Here is a 10,860-nt window from a genome sequence, read left to right on the forward strand (position 1 = left end):
CTTGTCTTTAATTTAATGGGATGCCTTTGACATCATGCGACAACATGGACAACTGGTTTCTTTGATTCCTGTATAGACAGTCTTTATAGGAATAGTCTACAGTTTATGTGCTTACCAGATGAATGCCTTTGAGATCTTTGCAGTTTTTGGCATGTTTGAATAAAGCTACTATAAACTTTGAATTAGAGATGTTTGTGTGGGTATGAGCTTACATTTTTTTTTTTTAATATATGCCCAGGTCTATATGGTTTTTCTTTGCAAAAAAAAAAAACAAAAAACAAAAACACTACCAGTCATCTGGGCAATGGTGGTACACATATTTAATTCCAAGACTCAAGAGGCAAAGGCAGGTTGGATCTCTCTGAGTTTGAGGCCAGCCTGGTCTACAGAGTGGTCCTGGTCCAGGACAGCCAGGGCTACAACAAAGAAACCTTGTCTCAAAAAAAACCCATACCAAACCAAACCAAAAAACTATCAACCAAACTGTCTTCCAGAGTAGCTCTGACAACTGTTTTAACCCAAGACAGACAGAGCTCTACCCGATTCACATCCTCTACAACAGCTGGGGCCTTATCTGATGCTGTTTCCTTTTTTTTTTTAAAGTCAGTTTAGTTTTTGAAAGTGTACTTAGTTTTTTAGTGTTGATTTGGCTGAATGGTGATTTGTGGTTTATAATTAGGTTCTTTGATAAGCATAAGTAAATAAGTGACTTAGTTACTATTATCAGCATTTGGAGGCTTGAGAAATGGCTCAGGTTAAGAACACTTATTCTTTCCGGGCACCCAAGTTCTGTTCCCAGCACCCACATGGTGCTCACAACTGCCTACAACTCAAGCTCCTTAAGAATCCAGCGACCTCTTCTGGTCTCTGCAGGTACCTGCAAACATACAGCATTATATACACACCAACCCACAGGAAATAAAAATACATCTTACAAAGTAAAAGAAAATGGCCTATGGATGCCAGTGAGATGGCTTCAGCATATGAAAGCACTTGCCGATAGAGAGAGCCTCATGAACAGATTCAATTCCCAGATCCCACAGTAGGAAAGAACCAACTTCTAAAATCTGTTCTCTGACCTGCATACATATAACATGTGTCTGAACGCATAGACACATTCACATACACTCTCTTGCTCTCTACCACCTCTCCACACACTCATTCACCCACATTCACTCTCTTCATTCTCTTGTTCTCTAACACATAACACACACTCGTGTATATTCTCATTTTCTAATATAGACATGAAGAAGAAAATTTCAAAGAGAAAAATGTCTGATCATGATAAAAAGAAGCATACTCATTTTTTGAAAAAAATTTTCTTATTTAGGGAAATAACATTCTGAAGTCTCTTAAAAGGGAAAATGAACTAATAATAGCTCTTCCTTTCACAGAGCTTGTAGGCTAAAGAAGAAAGCCCAGTATGAAGCTAATAAAGTGAAGTTGTGGGGCCTCAACACTGAATATGGTAAACCTCAGTCTTCAGCTTTGCTTTCTCTTTGCTGTGCATATTCTTCCCTGAGCTCCATATACTGTTTAGCTCTCCTCTGTTGTTGTTGTTGTTGTTGTTGTTGTTGTTGTTGTTGTTGAGGGTTTGAGACAACATTAGCCCCAGCTGTCCTGGAACTTACTATATAGACCAGGCTAGCCTTGAACTTACAGAGATCTATCTTCTGTTGCCTCCTAAGTGCTGGGATTAAAGGGGTACACCACACCCAGCTTGGCTCTCTTATTTTGCATTCATCTATTCAGAATGCCACATGCCCAGCATCATTTCATTCTTGTCTATAAGTTTGACTGTCTGGATCTCTGGTCCCTTAGACAAATGTTACTACTGTTCTCATGAGCTAATCTGTAGTTAGGTCTTGCTTGTTGTTTCTTGTTGTAATTGTGTTTCTAGCCAGTGTAGACAACTGACTTGAGTATTTCCCTTCACTTGAATTGTGTAGATCATGTAGATATGTGCTTTTCAGATTAGTTGCACATTGAAATAAATCCATGCATATATATAAAAATAAAATGTAGAGTCCTGGACTTTCTTAGACTTTCTGAATTGTAATAGAGCCCAGGAGTCCTTTTCTTTCCTTTTCTTTTCTTTCCTACTTTCTTTTTGGTTGTTGTTAAATATCTCAAGTCTATAGCTTTGGCTAGCCTAGAACTTATATATAGATCAGGCTAGTCACAAACTTGCAGAGACTCTCCTTGCTTTTGTTTCCTGGGGACTGGATTAAAGAGAGTCACCATCATATCCAACATAGTCCATATTTTTTGTATTCCCCAGATTCTGGGTTATTTTGTTCTCTTATTTTTTCTTTCATGGTTAGAAATCCATCCCAAGGCTTTGTGCATGCTAGTAAGGTGAGTGTTCACCCAGTGAACTGTGTTTACAGCCCTTCCATTTTCAACTGAATATGGTTTTATTGTAAAAGTAAAAGTAAATTCTCTCATGTTAGTGACATTCTAAGTGTTTTTGTTCTGTCTTGTAGACAATTTATTGTTTGTAATCAACTCGATCAAGCAAGACATTGTAAACCGAGTTCAGAATCCAAGAGAGGAGAGAGGACCCAGCATGGGGCAGAAGCTTGAAATCCTCATTAAAGACACACTCGGTAAGGAGAGCATTGTTAGAGAATAACAGCTTATGACTTACAGTGCCAGAGTCAAAGAGGAATTCTTTCCCCCTTCACTCCTGCTCCATCTGCCTCCACCTCTTGGTAGGGATTTATCTTCCTCAGTATTTTCACAGGGTTCTAACAAACTTGGATATCTGGCTTCTCATCCCTCACCAGATTGTACACTGTGGAGAGGATCAAGGAGGCAGGCACAGAGAGGCTAGGCTGGTTGGTGGTTTGTGGGATGAGTATCTAGTACATAATTTGAGATGCTACAGGGTCAGAGCTCAGTTACAGTAAGAGCAAATGACCTGTCAGGTCACACTTCCTGAGGGCTGTACAGCCTATTGCTGTCCCAGAAACCCCCACATAGCACATTAAAAGGCCAGATGTTCATCTTGAATATAATCAAAAACAATCTCAGGTGAAAAGCAGGTCTTAAACACCAGTGTTGTCCTAGAAAGTCACCTAGTACCTGTGAAATTACATACAGGAAGCAGTAAGGCAGTTTGCTTGACCTGAGTAGATGGATAATTTTATGTATTCTTTTAAAGTACTTCCATTATTTTTTTTCTTTAAAAGCATCTCGGTTTTTGTGTAGTAGTTTGAGGGAGAACTTAGTTTTATAAGATAAAATTACTTTTTACCTTTTTGGTTTTTAATTTAAAGGCTTTTGTATATCCATTAATGTATGTTCTCTTATACTAGACAGACAACTTGACCTGTTACAAAGTGCTTGGCACACGTTTCTTTCCTTGCCTGTATTGAACTTGTTTCTCCTTCTCCTCTGTCATAAAACATTTTCTATTAGAGAGCTGATACTGCATTGGTGTGTCTTGGTGGGTTGTTTGTAACTTTTGCCTAGATACAGATCCTCAGGTCCCGCTCACCTGTCTCTCTCAGTGTGCATCTTGAGGTTTCTGTTACTTGACTTTGCTCTGCTTCTCCTGGGTACATCTTCTTACCTATAGATCAGATCACCCTTGCTTATCTCTGCTCTTTGTTGCTTCTTCTTTAACCTTTTTTATCTCCTTATTTTTTCATGTTCACTTTTTCTTATTCAGCATTCTTGTGTCATGTTGTGAGGTGTGGTGTATGGTTCCTTTTGTTTGCCTCATATAGACTGTTAATGTTGACATCATGCAGGTCTTGCAGATCTGGGTACCTTGTTCATACCTTGAAAGTTAGGGATGCAGAAAAGTCCAGATCTCACAGAGATTCCTTTTCACTGTGCCATGGGCTGGCTATTTTTAAAAACGGTTTCTACCAAATGTGATGCTTCATATCCATAATTCTAGCACTTGGGAGGCTAAAGCAGGAAAAGCCCAATTTTGAGCCATCTAAAGCTTCATAGGGAAAAAGAGAAAAAGGAAAGAGTTGATAAGAGTTGTGTTTCCTAGGGCTTGGGGCTTGGGTGAGGTGTTCTAACTCCTAAGCTAGCGTGATCCTCTGGGTTGCTGAGACTGCAGACACGAGCACCAATGAGCTCAGCTTTCCAGGGGTAGAATATTTGTGGGTTTGTTTTGTTTTATTTTTTATTTATTTATTTATTTATTTATTTATTTATTTATTTATTTATTTTGAGGATAGGATCTTGCTATGTACCCATGGAGAGCTTGGATTTAGCTATGCATCTTGCCTGCCTACTTGTTGTATGTGTAGAAATAAAAATAAATCTCTGCTACCACAGTTGCGGTGACACATTTCTAGACATCACAGTTACTTGAATTCATGTCATGACCATCCTGGCCAATACAAAGAAACACTCATCCTAAAAAATTTGAATGAATGAATGCCTGAATGCCTGACTGCTATCATCTCAGAGTCTCTGTCAGGTTAAAAGCATTGGGGTTCCTTTGTATTACTAGTTTGCTAGAACATTTGGAACAGCTGTTTGGCTAGAGAGAGAATTTTTCTTCTGGAAATCTTGTATCTCTTTTATGGAAAGCTGTACATTGAAACTTTGTTGAGTCAGCTGATCATTTATATAGTTCTAGAAAATTCTGTTTCTTCCAGATCCTTAAATTTACTAAAATTGTGCAAAAGTAGTATTTGGTTTTTAGTTTCCTCTCTGCCCATGGTAGGTGCTACTCTATTTTAGAGAGACTGATAGACAGACAGACAGACAGACAGAGAGTGTGTGTGTGTGTGTGTGTGTGTGTGTGTGTGTGTTTTGTGCTGTTCTTTATTTCTTGGATCAGTTACTTACAGATTGTTGCATGCTTTTTTCCTGGAGAGACATGAACTAATACGTGTTGACGCTAGATAAATACCAACAACAGCAAAGCAATGGTCTCTCACAAGTTCACTGTGGTGAACTAGTACATTTATTTGGCTTAGAGAGCATGAGTTAGCTCTAGACAGCTGTTATCACAGAATCCCAGCCTATCATGGTATTGACCTCCTAGCACCTGCATCATAGAGGCAGAGGTAGAGGCAAGATGATCGTTCAAGGTCATCCTGAACTACATCAAGAGTCTAAGGCAACCTATGCTACACAAGTCCCTCCCTCAAAAAAAGTGAAATAAAATTCCCCCAAAGATAGGAAGTTCACCTTTCTCTTTTATGTTGTTTTCCTCTTTGTCTATAGGTCCATATGTTCTTAATAGAACTGAGAAAAGCTCTAGCAAATGTGTTTTGAGTTTTACCTCCTATTTGGTTTTGAAATGCTTAATGTTTGAATAGGAGTTAGTATTACTAGATCTTTATTATGTATTAAGATGTGAATCCTACAGTGGAAGAGGAGAAAGAAATAGCACAATGGATGTCTGTATTTCATTGTCCTCATTTCACCAATGGCTGATATTTATTCTTATTTATTTCTGTTCCTGTGTACATGTATATTTGAGGGGAATATTTGGAGCTAAATTGTATTATGATTCTTTATTCCTATTTCAGCATGCATCTTTTAAAACAAAAAAATGGCTTTATTTTGTTTTTAAGAGTCACTCTATGTAGCCCTGGCTGCCCTGGAACTTACTGTGTAGATCAAGCTGGCCTCAAACGCAAAGGTGCTGGAATTAAATGTGTACACCACTACATCCAGCAAGTATGTTGTCTTAGCCACAGGATCAGAATTATATCTAGACCCATGAGTACTGTTGTGACCTCCAGTATGGAGCCCAAGCTTACAAACCCTGCTGCCTGCTCAGTTATGCCTGCTTCTCCCTCTCCCTCTCCCCACCTCCTCTCCTCCTTCTGTGTGTGATTGTATGTGTTCGATTTGAGAGTAAGTCATTGGATTTAATTACATCTCTTTTGTCTATTTTTTTCTCAGCTTTTTTTTTTTTTAATGAAAATTCTAAGTAATTGATTCTGAGTGCCCCAACATTTGGATTTACCTGTTTCTTCATATAAAGTGGGGTGATTTTTGTATCTGTGTGTGCAGGTACACACATACACACAGTGTACATGCATATATTGTAGAGGCCTGTGTGGAGGCCAGATGTCAACATCAGATATTTTTCCTCAGAAGTCATCCACCATGTTTTTTGAATAAGGTTTTAGGCTAAGCTGGATGGCCAACAAGTCCCAGGGATCCTCCTATCTCCAACTCCAGCTCTGGGATAGACAAACACATAACCACACCAAGCCCAGCTTTTTCCTGCTTGTCTTCTAACTCAAGTCCTCCTGCTTGGGGAGCAAGTGATTCACTGATTGAGTACAAGATAGAGTTAAGTTTATTGGTAAGAATAGATCTCTCCTGTTCGATTAGCCAAGAGTGTGGTGTGAGTTTGCTTGTATCAGCGGTCATCCTGAGCTTAACTGAACAGTTAAGGTAGCATTGCTATCTTTATGATTTGTTATATGTCTTTTAGTCAGTGATTAAATTAATGTTTTCTATTTCCACTCTCTTTTTCTTATGTGTTACCATTTTCCCATTTCACCTTCAGACAAGGTCTCACTATGTAGCCCAGGCTAGCCTTGAACTCATGATCTTCCTGCCTTAACCACTCAAGTGCTAAGATTACTTGTGCTATCCTGCCTAGTTTCATTTTCCTTAATACTTAAAAAAACAAAACAAAACAACAAAAAAAAAACTTATACCTGTAACACATTCTTTCTTTCTTTCTTTCTTTCTTTCTTTCTTTCTTTCTTTCTTTCTTTCTTTTTTTTTTTTTTTTTTTTTGTTTTTCGAGACAGGGTTTCTCTGTGTCCTGGAACTCACTCTGTAGACCAGGCTGGCCTCGAACTCAGAAATCCACCTGCCTCTGCCTCCCAAGTGCTGGGATCAAAGGTGTGCGCCACCACTGCCCGGCACCTGTAACATTGTTATACCTGTGCTATTTAAGTACTAACATGAAATATTTTCCTGGCCATCCAAAATGAAGAGGATAAGGAAGTCAACATACTTGTGATGTTGCTATTTTCTCTCCCTCTTTTGTTCTACCTTTTTATATTCATTTTTATTTAAAATAAAGACAAAGGAACTTACAGAGTAATTTTAAAAATTGTCAGGTATATCTGTTATGATTACAGTTTTAGGTGTGTGTATGTATACACACACACACACACACACACACACACACACTAACTACAGAACACAGTGAAGTCCAAACAGGTGAAGGACACAGGCAACAAACTCACAGGCTTAGGAAACAGCCTGCCAGTGGGCCTCAGGTTTCTTTGGGGATTGCTACTTATCATCTACCACATTAAAGTACTTCATGACTCTTGGTGTGGGTTTCCTTGGGAGTGAAGTCTGCCATAGGATGGTTTTTCTGGGCTGCAGTAGCAAGTGTTGGAGCCCTTGTTTGGGGGCCAGTATCAGGTTTCAGACTTCTTCCCTTCCCTTTATGTCTTCTCCTATTTGTGTCTTAAAAGTATGCCTTTTATTCTCTACAGGTCTCCCAGTCGCTGGGCAAACCTCAGAATTTGTTAACCAAGTGTTAGGGAAGACTGCTGAAGGCAACCCTACTGGAGGCCTTGTAGGACTAAGGATACCAGCATCAAAAGTGTAATCAGCCTCATTGGACCACTGGTCAGAAATGTCTGTTTTTGTCATGTTATCCATTGTAAATTTTCATTCTGTTTTGCATGTCAATTAGCATTATGTAAACATTTATAATTAGGTTACATTGTTTTAAGAACTTGTAGCATAAGTGAAGCATGATCCAAAATACTTGATTATTGCATTTTCAGAGCATAAACCAGTAACTGCTGCTGGCATTAGAAAGAAGCTCACATATTAAGTAAATGTGAGGTACAGATTGTAAACATTTGTTGAAGCAGAACGTTTTGGATGAGTGAATATATTAGTATAATGCTAAGTGTTAAAGTGGGTTTATGCTCTGAACCACACAAAAATACCGAGGAAGCATTTTTTTTTCAAAGTCCATTTAGATTGTTTTTAGAATGACTGCTTTTTGTTCTAATTTTTTACAGCCATTAATCTCACTTGTACATGGCACACCCAGCACTCACGTGTGTACCATGTTTAGATGTTTATTTTCAGAGCTCAATATGATATATATAAATACATATATATATATATATATATAATTGTCTGTGCAAGTAAGAAAAAAGCATATTCTTTGTGCCTTGTATTTTGGGAAAACTCTAAAACTGGTAATATTTTGTATGATGAAAACCCTAATGAAGAAAACCAAGATATATAGATGAGAAAATTATGGGGTTTAAATGTCTTTTTGTTCCAACTCTTTTTCAGATTTTTTGAATGTATATAGGACTATGTTGAAATGTAGATATATGCCACAGAGTCTGTGTATTGTATAAAAAACAAAACAAAAACAAACAAAAAAAGATGGCTCTAGAAAACTCCTATTTCGGTACTTGACCGGAAGAAAATACTTGCACATTATTGCGATTGTTTTATTTTTTCTACCAAAGACAAATGCAACTGGTATGGCAGACTGCCAGTCTAAGTAAAGTTTTGCACAGCTTACATGATACTGTATGAATGTATGAAAAAAAGAGAAAAATTAAAAGGTCAGGGTTAGGGATCTTACTCAACTGTGAATTTTATTTCTGTTTGGGTCCAATTATCTACAGAAGGAGCATCCATAATACAAATATTATTTTGCTGTCCTCTAGTTTGCTTCCATAGTAGATAAGTTGGTGGCCACTTAGGTGTCTTTTATTTCTGCAGTTATTGTAGAAAATTTTAATATATTTCATACTAGTAAGCTATTGATAAAATAGTTTTTGACTTTGAAATTAAAGTTTATTTAGCTTATTATAGTATACTTCCACCAAACAACCAAAATACAGATTATTTTTATTGTATTATGTATATATATGTAAAAAAAGAAAAAAGCTAAAAATATCTAATAACTTTAGTTGCCACTTTTCCAATTGATGTATTATTGTGCATGTAATATTTTCAAAGATCAACACAAGCTTAAAACAAATTTATAAATTTTTATATTTTTGTACAGGTATTTTCTTCAAACTTACATGTGACTTATCTTCTGTAGTTTCTAGACTTGAGAAACATGAACACGTTTAGTTTTTAGGTGCTCTTTGCTCACGTAAACGGCTTTATTAGTCAGTTTTTAACTGTGCTCAAGCTTTACCTCTTGATGAGAAATTTCTATGTCAAGGCAGCATTATAAACCTTCCCACAGTTCCTTCCATCCTGTCTTTCTTGACTGTTTAATCTCAAATCTTGTGTTTGGAACTATGAAAACTGGTGGCTTCAAAAGTAAAAACAAACATATCTAGAAGAAAAGCCTCAAATGTCAGACATAGTTGCTGTTTCTCCACCACACTTTGATAGAACTAAGATGGTTGTCCTTGGTCTGCACAGGAGTTTCTTTCCTTTTCTTTCTCCTCCCCTTTTGTAAGCTATAGCACATGAAGGTTCAATTTGAGAACACAGTTACAATCCAAAAATGTGTCTTACTTGCCTCTTTGACATCATGAATCATAAGAAACCAAGACTTATCTTGACACGCTAGCTGAAATTTTGATAAGGTTCCTGTGTGTTTGGTGGAAATGTACCTGTTAGTTTATCCATCCTAACAGATAATAAGCTCACATGGCATGGTTACTAGAATTCAAGGTTTTACTTTTTAGGTGGGAAAAAGCAAACCATAGGTTCACAAATGAAAGTGTATGAAGTCTGGAAAGTGTTCAAGAATGTGGCCGTTTTGCAGTCAAGTGAATATTGCCTCATGGCAGTGATTCAGCTGGTGACGTTTATAAAATCGCCCCTTCTAGCTGCCCTGTTAGGGATTCTGGTTTTTGATACCCTTTTCTTGTCTGCAAACCAGAATCTGATTTTTTGGTCTTGCATTTCAAAAAACTTTGAATCTGTTTAGTAGATTCCATACCCGTGCATTTCAGTGTTTTATATGTACTCCTTAAGTTAAATAGTTGAAAGCCTTTAAATAGTTGAGCTTTTTAATGTTGACACTTTATTTTGTACCTATTTATATATGTATGTATATCTTAGAAAAGCACTTTGTTATAAAATTGCATTTTATATGATTCCTGCCATTTGCTGCTAAACCTGGGCTGGTCAGAACGCTGCAGCGATACTTGATCTAAATAAAAACCTGGCAGTAAAATGTAGAGTGCAAGTTAAATCCTCTTGCTGTTTAAGATGACATAGGCAAGCTGTGCAGCTTTACATTTTAACCAGGGGACTCTGTGGCATTTAAAACCGTCTAGAAATGGTTGTACTTTCAATGCCAGTAATGAACTGCTTCCTCTATTGTCTTTAAAATACCTACACCTAGTGCATCACAGACAGTTCTCACGAGTATGTAAAAACCCAGCAGTTGTACATGTTGTGTTTTTTTTTTTTTTTTTTTAAATCGTGGCATGTATTTTTGGGTGGAAATCATTAGCGTGAGAGCTGTCTATAGGTTTTCTGTGTTCATACATGGTATACAGATAGCTCATGAAGTCCAGAACCTTCCCTCAAGTGAAGGAATTGTGAATTCTCCTTAGATAAACCCACTGTTCCAAAAGCAACCATAAACTGACTATAGTACTACTACAGTAAAAAAAAAAAAAAAAAAAAAAAAAAATAACAATGACCCTTCTGCTTCCTGGTTTCAGATACACTGGATTCTTTAGTCTGTGCCCACATGAGAGCATGCTGCCGGCTGCTCCTATTAAGGTCGTGTGTGAGATTTTCAGTCAGTGTGGTTGCTTGCTGTGCTGTACCATGTATGGGTTCTTGTTCTTTCCACGTCCTTCATGAGAGATTCAGGTGTGGCTTGATCTTGTGCCTTACTTGTACACTTAAATGAGATATCTTCATTCCTTCCCAATTCCC

At 37.5% G+C, this 10,860-nt stretch overlaps 1 protein-coding gene across 3 annotated transcripts in view; it reads left to right on the forward strand.

Moving 5' to 3' along the window:
• Crebrf (CREB3 regulatory factor) overlaps positions 1 to 10,615 on the forward strand; it is a 52,765-nt gene extending 42,150 nt beyond the window's left edge. For all 3 annotated transcript variants that reach the window (XM_034505481.2, XM_076937073.1, XM_076937072.1), the window contains 3 exons: positions 1,395 to 1,468; positions 2,487 to 2,609; positions 7,458 to 10,615. In XM_034505481.2, coding sequence (XP_034361372.1) covers positions 1,395 to 1,468; positions 2,487 to 2,609; positions 7,458 to 7,573 — 313 coding nt within the window. In that variant the 3' untranslated portion in view covers positions 7,574 to 10,615. The remainder of the gene's footprint in view (positions 1 to 1,394; positions 1,469 to 2,486; positions 2,610 to 7,457) is intronic.
• The last annotated feature ends 245 nt before the right edge of the window (positions 10,616 to 10,860 follow it).

This window comes from Arvicanthis niloticus, chromosome 6 (genome assembly GCF_011762505.2).
Source record: "Arvicanthis niloticus isolate mArvNil1 chromosome 6, mArvNil1.pat.X, whole genome shotgun sequence".
NCBI classification, from domain to species: domain Eukaryota; kingdom Metazoa; phylum Chordata; class Mammalia; order Rodentia; family Muridae; genus Arvicanthis; species Arvicanthis niloticus.